The following is a 15401-nucleotide window of genomic DNA, read 5'->3' as shown; positions in this document are numbered from 1 at the left end:
ACACCTAGTTAGATTCAGTTTCCATCTCTGGTAAAAATCTAAAATATGTATACTAAAACACCTTTCAGTGAGAAACTTAACAGATCTCAGATGGAGGGAAAAGTCACACTCTGAAATTTTGTTGGAGAATGCAATATAAAACACACAGGAGTGTTTTTTAATAAAGGCACATAATTTAAACAGATCTGTTGCAACAATTAACCTATTACTTCTAATTTAGGCCCTTGGCTAACAATCTTTTTCCTTTGGATTCCTCTTCATTCATTCCTCCTCTGCATCTCTCTATCTTTCTACTTCATATTTTCATCTTCTAAGTGACAGAGTAAAGAGCTTTCACTTCTAGAAGAGAAACTGTCAAAGGTGTCTCCAGTGAAAGTTTATCAATTTCTGCACCATGCTTCTAGGGTATGTGAACATGGGAAAAGTCAGTGGAAAATACGAAACCGTTCAAGAGTCACTATGTCCGAAGAAATGAGTCAGGGTTCACGGTTGATTTCACAAAAGTAAATGGTATCTTTAAGCTGGTACTAGATTCTTATGCAAACACTAAGAATTTTTAGATTATTTACTTCTTCATTAACAACAACAACAACAAAAAAAAGGGTTATATTTCACTTCAGTTTAAGTCAGAGAAAAAGCAAAACTAGAATTCTCTCCTGGTTCTAAGGTTTATGCTGCTGACTGTGCCAGTGACACAGCAAAAGGATAATCTCACCTTAGATAATACCCAGCCATCAAGAAACTCTCTCCTTTACCTGCCCTCAAATACCAAATATGCTTATTTTATCATTCACAAATGTAAATGAAATATGAAATACTGCAGGGGCAGAAGAAACAGCATACAATGAGGATATAAATCCTTGCAACACTTACCTTTTAATGAATTCCTGCCTGAGTTTGGTTAAAATAGAACTTTATCTTCATTCATATATCAAGTTATTAATGTGACAGGAAATAAATCAGAAAAAGTCATGACACTGCTATTTTCAATATAATTGTCCTGTTAACTAAGGAATACCACACCCTTGAGGAACAATGAATCAACCAGAAGAGAGAGAAAGAAAACCACCTTGAGAGGAAAAGAATTTCACAAAAACAAAACCCCATGAAACAGAAACAGAAATCTAGCGAAAGAAAAACAGAACCATCACCAGCACCGCCACCACCACCACCACCACTTCTCATTAGCCTGCTCTAAAAAGGGGAAGATCACTGCTATATATACAGCTGTCTTGGCAAATATTACTTTGAAGAAAATTTGGAGATAAGCTGACTGGAAATTCTGATAACACTGTTAAGGATTTAGAAGTGAGTAAGTGCAGCTATTCCTACTAATATCAGTCAAAGAAAAGAATTGTGGAGATGACTTTTGGAGATGTCAGACAGGGGAACAACCTAACCTTTGCATTTTGAACCCATAAACCTCTAACTGAGAATTTACTGTTAGGACTTAGCAGGAAAAATGAACCAGTCTAAGAATCTGGATTCCAAGGAAATGGAAATTACATAAGGATGCTTTAATTAACCTAAAATCCACCTTTCAAACATTATCCTGAAATAAACAAGGATTATAAATTTGTGCAATTATTAATATCCCCCACAACAACTACAAGTAGACTTAATTTCAAGTAATATTGCCAAATAACCTCCTACTAAACTTAAACTACAATTAAGCCTTTCCTCCTTAGAAAATAGAACATATCTGCCAAGAGAGCTTAAAGACTAATGAATTAATTTCTTCAAGGCTTGAAGCAAATGAGATCTTTACAAAAATTAAGATGCAAATAAGAGAACAGAAATACAAAATAACACATTTTTTTGCCTAAGCAAAACTGAATAATGAAACAATTATGATGGACTTGGGGTGAGTTAAAATAATAACTTCCAACACCTCAACTTTTTATTTTTACCTGAAGTCGTATTTGCAGCATCTTGGCTCTTGCCATGACGATCTGCTTCTAGCCATTGGTATAAAACTACATAATGTAATAGAAACAAAAAAGCTTTTATGAACAAAGAAACACAAACAAAAAGCAATAATGACTTTGAAGAATGGAAAATAAGAATTTAAAAAATTAAACAAAAGCAATTAAACATGAGACATTAACATCAACAGAACACAACACCAATAGTATGTAGCTTATAGGCTATTAGTGATAAGAAAGCAAAGAGAATAAGTAATTGTGTTTTAATGTAATAAGTGAAATACCATTTAAACATCTGTAGCAATAATTCATATGGGAAAAGGTGCATGTTCTTTTCTTAATGCTAATTTAAAAAGAAGTATCAGGAGAAAGCTAATGTTTCTATAGCCAGATATAATAAAATATGATAGTAAGACTAAATGACGAACTATGGAAACTGCATCCCAACTTCTGTAAACCTATCAGATTGGCTGAAGTTCAAGAAACTGACTATACAATCTGACAAGTATGCAGAGAGACAGAACTCTCATAAATTGCTGGAGGTAATGCAAAAAGGTATAACCCCTTAGGAAAGACAGTTTGGCAGTTTTTATAAGGCTAAACATAGTCCATATGATCCTACAACCCTTGTCTAACCAGCAGAAAAAAGTCAGACAAATTTCAAGAGGAGCAACCTACAGTACACCTGGATGAATACTTGTCAAAACTGTCAAGGTCATCAAAAACAAGTAAGGTCTCAGAAACTATCATAGCTGAGAGGAGCCTAAGGAGAGAAGAAAGGTGTAATGTGGTATATTGGATGGGCTCCTCCAACAGAAAAAGGACATTAAGTAAACACCAGGAAATTTGAATAAAGTATAGATTTTAGTTAACAATAATATTGATTCATTAATTGCAACACATGTATGGCACCGCCCTAGGTTGTAAATGATAGGGAAAACTATGTGCATGGATGGAGGGGTGTGTGTGAGAACTCTGTATTATCTTCTCAATTTTTCTGTAAATCTAAAACTGTTTCTAAAAATCAAGTCTGTTTAAAAAATTTTTTAAACAAGTCTTTAGAACTTTAAAAAACTGCAAAGTTTAAATTTTAAAAAATGATTTAATGTAAGGACAAAAACATATATTACATCTGATCTTTTAATTATTCTCTCTTTTGTAAATTACTAAGCAAACACAAGCTGAAGTTTGCTCAGTAGAGATTCCATTAGTCAACTATCCTCTTAGGTACTTTAACGAAGAAATATCAACTCTTGGGGAAAAGTTTTACTACAATGAGGACACAGGCTATTAAAATATTCACACTTGGGGGTGAAGGGGGAAATTTACGGTAGAGCTCTGTGACTAAATATATACTATGGCATTTCCTCTTTCTGGGTCAAAAGAATAACAACTACAAACTAGAGAGGGTAGTAGCAGAGTAGAATAGTACTGGACTACTCCAAGCAGCACAAAAATCTCCCTGTTTGGAAAAGCGAGCACGAACTTTACTACTGATACTGAATATCCTTCTTATAAAAATGAGACACAAAGCAGGGAAACTAATCTATTCAACGGTCTGACAATTCTGCCCAGCTCTCATCTAAAGCCTAAATCTGCCCTGATACTCTTGGTTGTGTTCAGAGTATCACTGCCATTATATTTACAAACAGTCCCAATTATTTCATATAGCCATTGTTTCTGGTTTCATTGGCCAAAAATAAAAAAATACGAAAGTTATTTCAGATCATTTTATTCTGACCAGTTATACAGAAAATGGTACATAAGCAAAAATAATGCTAATAGATGTGAGGTTCAATTATTTTATCACTACCTCCAGATCACCAAAATCCAATTAACAGTGGTCTAAATAATTGAGAGAACTTCCAGTGAAATAAGTGCATCTGCTTCCTGCAAAGCATAATGAGAGTCACCATTAGACCAAATCTGGACTTCAGTCTACTTTATAGCATAGATATTTAAAAAGATAATGTATAACTACAAAAGAAATGTTACTAATATTCCACTTAACATACAAAAATGTATACAGGCAGGTCCAGAAGGACTAAGCTCTAACATTTCTTAAACTCTCACAGTTTCTGAAATATGGCATATTATAAAGTGTCTGAGCCTCCTTTCACTTTGTAGATGACGTCAGAATATCAATAATATACCTCTTTCCCCTGTGGTTAGGAGCACAAGATCTGACCTTCTGGAAGCTCCATGTTTCCTTTCAACTGGCAATGGGAGCAGGGACACTGCCCCCATTCCAGCCACTGGTAAGGATTTCTCTAGTCTGTGCATGACATTGTAAGCAGAGAGAGATCTGTGAATCTCAGAGCTATTTCTCAGGCTGAATGTCCCTGTTATATATTTCTTCACTCATTTCCTCTCTGAACCTTCTCACTCCGAGGGCCCCAGTGAATTCCCTCGCTCATTATCCATTTCCATCACAGCCTATTTCTGAGCAGGGTATTTCTCCACAAAACAAGGCCAAGGCTCCCAATACTTCCCTATGCGCCTATCCCTGAAGGATGTCACTGAAGTCTAGATGCTTTAAAGAAAGTTTGTTGATGGGAACAATGAAAACAGAAGGGAAGCTGAAACAGGTAATCTCTTCCACCCTGTCTTTTTTTTTCATTTTATTCTTTTTCTCTCTAAAGGAAAGTTAAAACATAGACACACATACACACGTGGACACAATATTCACCATCAGTAAATCTTCCTCAGCATGATAACAAAGGTGACAGAAGTAAGTGGAGATACTATGGATGCTACCTGTGATGAAGCCCATGCCGAGGCAAAGAAGGAGGGATGATGTGGTGGTCACTCCTCCTTCTCATGTCTGCCCCCAAAGGTCTCCAGATGTGTCTCCAAAGAGCCAACCTGAGCTGGCGTAAGCGGAAGCTGGGGAGGGGAACACCAGGGCAGCAGTGGGACTTCCCTGGTGGCTCAGACAGTAAAGCGTCTGCCTACAATGCAGGAGACCCGGGTTCCATCCCTGGGTCGGGAAGATCGCCTGGAGAAGGAAATGGCAACCCACTCCAGTACTCTTGCCCGGAAAAGCCCATGGATGGAGGAGCCTGGTAGGCTACAGCCCATGGGGTCGTAAAACGTCAGACACAACTGACTTCACTTTCACTTTCACAGGGAAAGAGAAGCAGGCGTGGGTGAGGAGGAGAGGGCACCATCAGGGTGATAAATAAAATAGGGGGGCACTTCTGTGACATTCATAGAAAGACATTTGCTACACATGTGCTGTCTCTACACCACAGTAAGCTGTCCTCTTCAAAGCAGGTCACCCAGGAGGCTGCATATTCAATATTCATTCTGATGATCCTACAACTAAACACCTCTGAACAGGCAATGTATAAGTAGAGACCTTATGAAGTAGTGACCATCACACAACTAACACTCAGAGCTTACTACAGGCAGATGTTATTCTAAGTGCTCTACATATATTAACCCATTTTACCATCATAATTACTATATGAAGTGGATCCTATTATCATTCTCATTTTACTCATGTAGAAACTGGGGCACAGAAAGGTTAAATAACTTGCTCAGGTCAGATAATAAGGAAATTCAAACCTAAGCAGTCTGACTCCAGAGTCTGTGCTCTTAATTCTATGTACGAGGTCATCTCAGGAAAGAGTATTTCTGGCAAGGGAAATAGCAAGTGGACAATCCTGGTGGTACAAGTGAGCTTGTCCCAGGTGAGCTGCAGTAAGACCAGGACATAGATGCATCTACTGAGGTGGTAGAAGATGAAGTCAGAGGCACCCAGGAGCCAGATAAAACAGGTGAGAATTGTAAGCAATGGTGAGGATTTCTGATTTTATATTACGTATCACAGGAAGCCCCTGGAGAAGGAAATGGCAACCCACTCCAGTATTTTTGCCTGAAGAATGCTACAGACAGAGAATTTGGTAGGCTATATAGCCACAGGGTCACAGAGTTGGACACGACTGAAGCAACTTAGCATGCATCCTGGGAAATAACTGGAGTGTCTTCCACAGAGAAGTGACTTTGTTTTAAAAAGATCACCCTGGCAGCTGAGAGAACATATTATAGTGGGCAAGAGTAGAAGGAAAATGATCAGTTAGGACCTTCTGCAACAGTCCAGGTAAGAGATGATGGCAGTACAGACTAGAGAGACGGTAAGTGCTAGGGTGGTGAGCAGTGATAAGATTTTAAATATATCCTGAAGGCATAAAATAGATGATCTTCTGATGAATGAGACGTGAGAGAAAGAAGTAGTCAAGAAGGATATTGTGATACCATGAATTTTGGTCTAAGCACCTGGATTAACAGTGTACCTACTTACTCAAAGAAGGAAGACGGAGCTTTTGCTGGGGGGAGGATAGAGGTCAGGGAGCTGGAATGAAGAATTCAGTTTTGGATATGGTAAGTCTGAGAAGCCTACTAGATATCCTAGAGAGACATTTTTGAGTAAGCATTTAGATATATGAATTTAAATTCAAGGGAAAAGTTTAGAAACTCAGGGGTCTACATAAAAAAGACAGTATTTAACATCACAGGGCTGGATAAGGTCACCTAGGAAATGACTGCAGATGGAGACAGAGGCTGAGGTCAGAGCCCCAGGGGACTCAAGCAACATTAAGAGCCTGGGAAGAGGAAAAAGAACTGACTGGCAGAAAGGTAAAAGAGAAAAAGCAGTCAGTAAATAAGAGAAAACCAGAAGCATCATGGAAGCCAAGTTAAAGAAGGCTGTCAACAACAAGGATGTCACTGTGACCAGGACAAAGAGATTTCTGCAGGGTGTGGGGGTGAAAACCTACCTGGTACGGTTCCAAGAAAGACTGCAAAAGAGAGGAAGTCAAGGCAGAGAGTATAATTAACCCTTGAGGAGTTTTGTTGGAAAGATGATAAGTGATAATACTGGAGGAGAATGTGGGGTTCAGGGAAGGGTTTCAGATTTTGTTTTCTTAAAGACAGGAGAATGTTAACACATTCAGCAACATTTCCACTGTGCCTACACTGTGGTTCCTCCACACGGAACATACATAATGAAACACCTTTGAGTTCCTCTGCATGCACTGGAGAAGGAAATGCAACCCACTCCAGTGTTCTTGCCTGGAGAATTCCAAGGGCAGGGGATGCTGGTGGGCTGATGTCTATGGGGTCATGCAGAGTCGAACATGACTGCAGCAGCAGCAGCAGCAGGAACTAAAGCCCCCACTTAGATGCAGAATGGTAACTTCAGGCTGAGCTCCAGAGTCCTGGAACACTGTCCTGTTACCTCACCGCCAACCAATCAGAAGAAAGTCCGCACACAGTGGAAGACAACAAAGACACTGAACCCCTTCCCGAGTAATTCTCCCTTTAAAAAATTTCATGGTAGAGTAAAATCCCTGGAGCTGGCTTGCTTGTGCCCAAAGTTGCTGGCCTCCTGAATGCAGCAACACTTCCATTCCTACCAGCACCTGTACTGGCTTTCAAGCATTGAGCAGCCAAACCTGAGTTTGATAACATTTATACAGGACACTGAATCCATAAGGGATTGCATCTTTTCTCCCTCTAGCACTCCTTGAAACAATCCCAAATCATTCTCACTGGATAAGCCATGCCAATTATCTTAGCACCAGGGAATAGCTATCACTGATCCTGAGTTTATGACAGACAGCAGGTGCTCACCAACATCCCTATTCTCCTCTCCTTCCCAACATCCTTGCATCTGGGTGGGGGCCAAAAGACTAGCTCTTGCCAATGAAATGTGAGCAGAAGTGATGTGTATCACTTCCAGCCTGAGGCACACAATCTGTCTTTCTTCTGTGACTCACCAGCTAAATGTAAATGGAAATGAGGCTGTGAAGATGGAAGGTCACACATGGAAGAAACCTGGGTCATTGAACGTCTCTGCAAAATAGAGCCCCTCTCCACCTTGGCCTAATAGACTAAACAACGAATGAGAAGTTTCTATTGTTTTGAGCCACTGATAGTCTATGGTTGTTATTACAGTAGTTAGCTATTTTTATGTTTCTGGATTAGCCTGAGTTTTAACTTGCATTAGTCTTGACCTTCTGACTCTAATGTCAATCCCTGACTATATACCACCTTTGCTTCCTTGGTAATGTTCTACACTGCCTGCTGCTGCTGCTGCTAAGTCGCTTCAGTCCTGTCCGACTCTGTGCAACCCCATAGATGGCAGCCCACCAGGCTCCCCCGTCCCTGGGATTCGCCAGACAAGAACAATGGAGTGGGTTGCCATTTCTTTCTCCAATGCATCAAAGTGAAAAGCTGCTGTGTTCAAATACCTGATGAGTATAGTTCTTCAAATACGGGATAGAATTAGCCCATTTTCTGTGAATGCTCTTTATCTTTCATATACCAATCACTAAGCTACTAATCAAGACCAGAGGTATTAATTCACGATGGGCCTATTAGCCATTTTAAATCTATAAACTCTAAATCCAATCTGCAATCTTGCAGGTACAGGCTGCTGGCCACAAAGAAAATCAAGCAAAACAAGGTAGAGGAGTCTGAAAATTCATAGGCCCTACTGAAGAATGTTCATTGATAAAGAAATCTGAATTCTGCTAATCCTAAAAGTTTATCTTGATTAAGAGCTTAATAAAGTACATTAACAGCAATCCAGTAAGTTGTTAATTTCTAATAACAGACTCATAATACTGAAGTTTATTCACTGGGAATCAAAAGAGTACACAATACAGCAATTTTGCGTCAAACTCAACCAGAGGTATCCTAATTTAATCCTGGAGTTACTGCAGGTATTAACTCTCCAAGGGCACAGTTCCCAATAAGACTGCCCTGATTTCAGAAGTTCCCCAGGCCACCTGCACTGCTCACAGACTGGATATACATCTTGAAGTTCCCACAAATCCCTCAGATTTGGCAATTAATAACCAAAATCACTGCAGATGGTAACTCCAACCACAAAATTAAAAGATGTTTGCTCTTTGGAAGGAAAGCTATGACAAATCTAGGCAGCATATTAAAAAGTGGAGACATCATTTTGCCAACAAAGGTCTGTATAGTCAAAGCTATGGTTTATCCAGCAGTCATGCACAAACGTGAGAGCTGGACTATAAAGAAGGCTGAGCATCAAAGAACTGATGCTTTCAAAGTGTGATACTAGAGAAGACTCTTAAAGAGTCCCTTGGACAGCAAGGAGATAAAACCAGTCAATCCTAAAGGAAATCCACCCTGAATATTCATGGAAGGACTTATGCTGAAGCTGAAGCTCCAATACTTTGGCCACCTGATGCAAAGAGCCAACTCATTGGAAAAGCCTGATGTTGGGAAAGATTAAAGGCAAAAGGAGAAGAGGGTGGCAGAGGATCAGATAGTTAAGACAGTATCATTGACTCAATGGACATGAATTTGAGCAAACTCCAGAAGACAGTGAAGGACAGAGGAGCCTGGCATGCTGCCATCCACGGGGTCACAAAGGGTCAGATACAACTTAGCGACTGAACAGCAACAACTCACAGAAATCATGAAAGCACTACACTTATGATTACAGTTTTATTTTAAGGCATAGAAATCAGAGGGACTAGACAAATGAACATATACACAGGTTGAGATCAGAGAAGAACTTTCATGCTCTCTCCTTGTGGAATCAGAGTGTGTCACACTCCTACTCCCAACAATGTGTTCATCAACCAGGAAGCCCCACTAAGCTTTGGTGTCTAAAGTTTTTATTAGGGCACCATTACATAGGCATGACTTGTTAAATCACAGCCATGTTACTGACACTCAATCTCCAACCTCCTCCCCTCTGCTAGGTTGGTTCTGTGACCAAGCCCTACCTGAAGTTATCTAGGAGCCCATTAGTAGTTGCTTCATTAGGATAACACTCCTGTTACCAGGAAATCCTCAGGGTTCTGGAAGTTTTGCTCCAGGAACTCGGGACAAAGACCAGATAAATTCTTATTAGGCACTGTGCCTCCTACCACCAAGCATAGAATATAACAGTATATTATTTACCTGTAAAAAATATTAACAATGAAACCAGGTGCTATGGTCCTCTGCTAAAGATGAAATAACAAACCGTTCTGATCCTAACCCATGCTTGTCATAATATCCCTTTTGCAATAAAATTGTGAAACAAGAAAAAAAACTTTAAAAAGCCATTGAAATAGTACAACTGATATCATGAAACTCTCTAAGAGGAAAAGGTCCGTAATTATTAGGTTAATAATCAAATAAGTGTCATGTGTTCACTGCTGCTGCTGCTGCTAAGCCACTTCAGTCGTGTCCGATTCTGTGCAACCCCATAGACGGCAGCCCACCAGGCTCCCCTGTCCCTGGGATTCTCCAGGCAAGAACACTGGAGTGGGTCGCCATTTCCTTCTCCAATGCATGAAAATGCAAAGGGAAAGTGAAGTCACTCAGTCGTGCTGACTCTTCGCGACCCCATGGACTGCAGCCCACCAGGCTCCTCCGTCCAGCGGATTTTCCAGGCAAGAGTACTGGAGTGGGTTGCCACTGCCTTCTCCTATGTGTTCACTTGTGTTTAGTACATGATTTTTATTATTTTTATATACAAGTGATTTTCAAATAATAATTATACCCAAGAAAACAAGGTTTTAGTTCTAGTAGTCTAGGGCAAATCACAATTTCTTTGAGCAAAAAATATCCTCATACATAAAATACAGATTATTTTATTACTGTCAACACATTACTAGCATGTAGTGTTATTAGATATCTATCTGCTATAAGAATCATTTATCCAAAAAAAGCATTTTAATGTTACTATTCATACTGCTTTTTATTATACAAAATAAAATGAATCTTCCCCTACTGCTAAAGAACTTGTTCATTTGAATCAGTTCTGATGAGATGGATGAAACTGGAGCCGATTATACAGAGTGAAGTAAGCCAGAAAGAAAAACACCAATACAGTATACTAACACATATATATGGAATTTAGGAAGATGGCAATGACGACCCTGTATGCAAGACAGGGAAAGAGACACAGATGTGTATAACGGACTTTTGGACTCAGAGGGAGAGGGAGAGGGTGGGATGATTTGGGAGAATGACATTCTAACATGTATACTATCATGTGAATTGAATCGCCAGTCTGTGTCTGACACGGGATGCAGCATGCTTGGGGCTGGTGCATGGGGATGACCCAGAAAGATGTTATGGGGAGGGAGGTGGGAGGGGGGTTCATGTTTGGGAATGCATGTAAGAATTAATGATTTTAAAATTTAAAAAATAAATAAATAAAATTAATGGCTAGAGGAAAAAAAAAAAAGAAAAAAAAAATAAAGAACTTGTTCTTTGCTAAAGAGGCTACAAGAGCCACCCTTTGCCTTTAAGAACAAAAGAAAGTCACCCAACGTTAAAATATTTATAGCTGACAAGTAATACTGCAGAGCTAGAGGTCTGAGACATTCAAACTGAACGTTTCCACTGCATGACTCAAAGAAGCACTATCTGCACAGAGCTAAAGCAGACCTTTCCCTCCGTTTTCATTCATTACTATACTCACCTACACACACACATTTAGTTTACACAGGAGTAGCAATTAACTGTCACAGGAATACCACTTTATTCCCCCTACACTTTTTAAAAATAAAAAAATTCCTGCATAAGAAATCAACAATGTTCTCTGAAGGAGGTATATAAATTATAAGACAGGGAAGGATACATTTGTTTTACAACGCTACTGCCCCATGGTATATGCAATTGTTCTAAAATCAGGCAAAATAAGTATCAGTAACAGGATTCACTAGGAAAGAGAATATTCCTACAAGAAGTATTCCTACAAGAATACTTCAGAGAAGAAGTATTATTCCAACAGTTACCTGAAGCTGCTGGTAGCTAGAATGTTCCGCTGATGTGACCACCTCTGAGTCTCTCTGCATCGGCGTACACACTCACCGAAGGCCTTCCAGGCCTCCACTAATATGCTGAGTGTGAGCTAGAACACTTAGGCTTTAAAATGAACTAACTAAACTCCATGTTTTAAAATGGTACTAAGGTTGAGCACAGACCCAGGGTTCACATACACTAGGGGTGGGGTGGGGCTGGGGGTCAGAGGGAATGTGACCTATATGATGACTAAGACTTTCCCATTTCTACAAGGGACTGTGATTCCTAAAGCTACTATCTAGTATATTACAAAAGAAGAAAATCAACTTTGGTGGGGAAAAATGTCCTTTCAATCACTTTCTGAAGTTTTTAAAATTAACATGAAACAAAACCCACCAAGAAGGATAAAAATGGGAGAGAGGAGTAGAATTTTCCTCTTCTCTTCCTTCCTCTCTCCACCAGAAAAACACAGGAAGAAAACCCTCAAGATGATCTCTAGCCCTGCATTTCAATTCACAAGTCTTACTTCTCATCAAGACTTTCCACTCATCTGTCTCAGTATCGGCAGCCTGAACTTCATTTTCAAAGCTAAACTCTTCTCCCCTAAAGGTTTTCTGCTGTTAACAGTGCCATAATCCATGTAGTTTTCCAATATTACTATCTACTATTCATCTCTGAAGAGGGATGAATTTAACACTAAAAATAATTCTATCAAAAAGGTATCACATTCACTACTTTTACTCTAGTACCTGGCACATAGCTTGGATAGCTGACTGACTAGGAGTCATTCTTAATTTAGATTCTAGATTTCTCCCCCTTCCCTCATCTGGACCCCACCCCTTTCCTTCCAGATTCAAACAGTCATTAAAATTTATAATCTATGCTTCCTTACTATCCCTCCCAATCAGCCTTTCCTTTCTATTTTCACTGCCACTTTGTTAATTCTGAATCTCAAGCCAGGCTCAGAATACTTACAGTTTCCAAAATTCTAGTCTCCCTGGCACACACTGTACACAATTCCCTTGTAATTCCTCCTCCTCCTCCTCCTCCTCTCTCTCTTTCTCTCACTTACTCATTTACTCAACAAACATTTATAGAGCTCTACCAGCCAAGGCACTGTTCTAGCTTTGGTGATACAACAGCACACAGACTGTATTTTCCAAAGATGGCCACAACAATATCTCCTATCCACATGCTCTTCTGAAACTCCATCAGGAGGTGGAGTCCACGTTCCCTGCTCTTAAAGCTGGAAGGACCTTAAGACTGCCTCAAACATAAGCATACCAGAGAAATGAGGTTATGGCTTCTAAGGCTAAGCCATAAAAAATGCCAGGCATTTCTACCGTATTCTCTTGGGACACATGCCCTTACAGCACAGTCACATGCTATGGGAAGGAGAGAAACTGAGGGCCCAGCTGACAGTGAGCAACAGCCTGCCAGTCCTGGAAGTGAGCCACCTGCAAGTGCGTCCTCTGGCCCTGTCAGGCCACTCAGCTGATGCAGCATGGAGCACAGACAAGGTGGCATCACCATGGGCTGCCCAAATTGCAGATCTGTGAGTAAAGTAAATGACTGTCATTTAAGCAGAGAGTTTTCTATCTGGTTTGTTATGCAACAATAAATAACTGGAACAAACAATGAACAAAAAGGCAAAAAAAAAAAAATCCTTTTCCTCACAGAGTTTATATTCTAGGAGGAGATAAACAAAAATAATAAATTTAAATTATACAGTATGTTGAAAGACAAAAAGTGCAACGGAAAGTTAAAGAAAAGAATAGAGTAAGAAGGGCAGTACAGAGCACCAATTGCAATATTAAATAGGGAGGTCAGGCGGTCTCATTAAGATGATGATGTCTGGGCAGAGACTCAAGTGGAGATAAGTGAATTAATTTTCTCTCTCAGGAAAATCAAAGCGAACTAAGACAACAGCCTCCTGAGTTCAGACCCCTGTCACCCAGAGCCCAGATTCCTGAGATGGCACTTGAGGACCATTGTGATCTAGCCCTAGCCTACATGTTCAGCTCCAGGTTCTGAATCTCCCCACTACACACCTGCACTTAAGTTCAATGACTGGCAGTTCCCTTTAAGTACTGTAGTCTTGTGTCTGGAATGTCTTCTTCCATCTTTTCTATTACGCCCTTAATCAATTATGACAAATTTGGCAACTTAAAACAATATCCACACTTCTTATCAGTTTCTGTGGGTCAGAAGTCTGGGTACAGTGTGGCCCAACAGTTCCTTTGCTCCAGGTCTCACATGGTCTTTAAGCAAAGAAAAAGTTTTTTCAATATAAACCTTAATTAGAACAGATAAGTTTTATGGTCCAACATCTTTTAAATTCCATGAGCTTAATTTTTGAGTAAATCACTATTGTACAAACATTGTACTAAATATGTATTAGTTGATGTGTTAAAATAAAAACTTTCCTTGATATTAAGGTTCAGGACACTGCATTTTTCTTCTTGGTTGACACATAATATGTAAATATAATTTTTTTTTAAAGAAATAGAACTGTTTAGGTTTTGGAACTCTGTTCTCATAATTGCTCTGCATATTGCTATTCACTTAACATACTGCGTTAAAACTGTTCAATCCTATCTCCTCCTTTAGACTTTAATCTATACAACATATTATTCATTCTTACATCCTCAGCACCTACTTAATACTGTGCCTGGTACATTTGTTCATTAATGTTTGCTGCATAAATGGATAAATGAAAATGAAAATTGTACTTGGATCTGAATCATATACTCCAGAATTTGGAAAACTTAAATAACTGATAGCTGTGAAAATGATTCACTTCCAAACTTTGACTACATAAACTGAAAAGTAATATAAGTAAAGGAATAAAATTAGTCCATTTTCTTTAGGACATTTTATTTCTTTTCTAATTTGTACCAGCTTATACATTAAAATTTGATACCTACCTTATGTCAAACATAAGACATAGGATATTATTATCATATCATATCATATCATATTATTTGCCCATGGTGGTATCACACCACCAGAACTTTATTATTCTTTGTTTTGAACCCAGTACTTCATGGCTAACTTTTTTTTTCAAAGTAAACTTTAGTTTTTGGAATAGTTTTAGATGTACAGAACTGGGAAGACAAGTACAGAGTTCCAATATACCCTCCAACCAGTTTTCCCTATCAGTAAGCATTATGTTATAATTAGTGAAGCAATACTGGCACATTATTATTAACTAAATTATTCATTTTTCCGTCTAGTCAAGGCTATGGTTTTTCCAGTGGTTATGTATGGATGTGAGAGTTGGTCTGTGAAGAAAGCTGAGTGCTGAAGAATTGATGCTTTTCAACTGTGGTGTTGCAGAAGACTCTTGGGAGTCCCCTGGACTCCCAAGGAGATCCAACCAGTCCATTCTGAAGGAGATCAGCCCTGGGATTTCTTTAGAGGGAATAACGCTGAAGCTGAAACTCCAGTACTTTGGCCACCTCATGTGAATACTTGACTCACTGGAAAAGACTCTGATGCTGGGAGGGATTGGGGGCAAGGGGAGAAGGGGACGACAGAGGATGAGATGGCTGAATGGCATCATCGACTCAATGGACATGAGTCTGAGTGAACTCGGAGTTGGTGATGGACAGGGAGGCCTGGTGTGCTGCGATTCACGGGGTCGCAAAGAATTGGACAAGACTGAGCGAACTGAACTGAACTGATTCA

At 39.4% G+C, this 15401-nt stretch overlaps 1 protein-coding gene across 3 annotated transcripts in view; it reads right to left on the bottom strand.

Moving 5' to 3' along the window:
• The window catches only part of DENND5B (DENN domain containing 5B), a 224857-nt gene that overhangs the window by 119685 nt on the left and 89771 nt on the right, over window positions 1-15401 (bottom strand). For 2 of the 3 annotated variants that reach the window (XM_042247295.2, XM_042247296.2), the window contains exon 2: window positions 1911-1976. The exons of the other annotated variant lie outside the window; for it this stretch is intronic. In XM_042247295.2, coding sequence (XP_042103229.1) covers window positions 1911-1976 — 66 coding nt within the window. The remainder of the gene's footprint in view (window positions 1-1910; window positions 1977-15401) is intronic. 3 annotated transcript variants of the gene reach the window in all.

This window comes from Ovis aries, chromosome 3 (genome assembly GCF_016772045.2).
Source record: "Ovis aries strain OAR_USU_Benz2616 breed Rambouillet chromosome 3, ARS-UI_Ramb_v3.0, whole genome shotgun sequence".
Taxonomy (NCBI): domain Eukaryota; kingdom Metazoa; phylum Chordata; class Mammalia; order Artiodactyla; family Bovidae; genus Ovis; species Ovis aries.
This window is presented reverse-complemented; position numbering and strand designations above follow the sequence as displayed.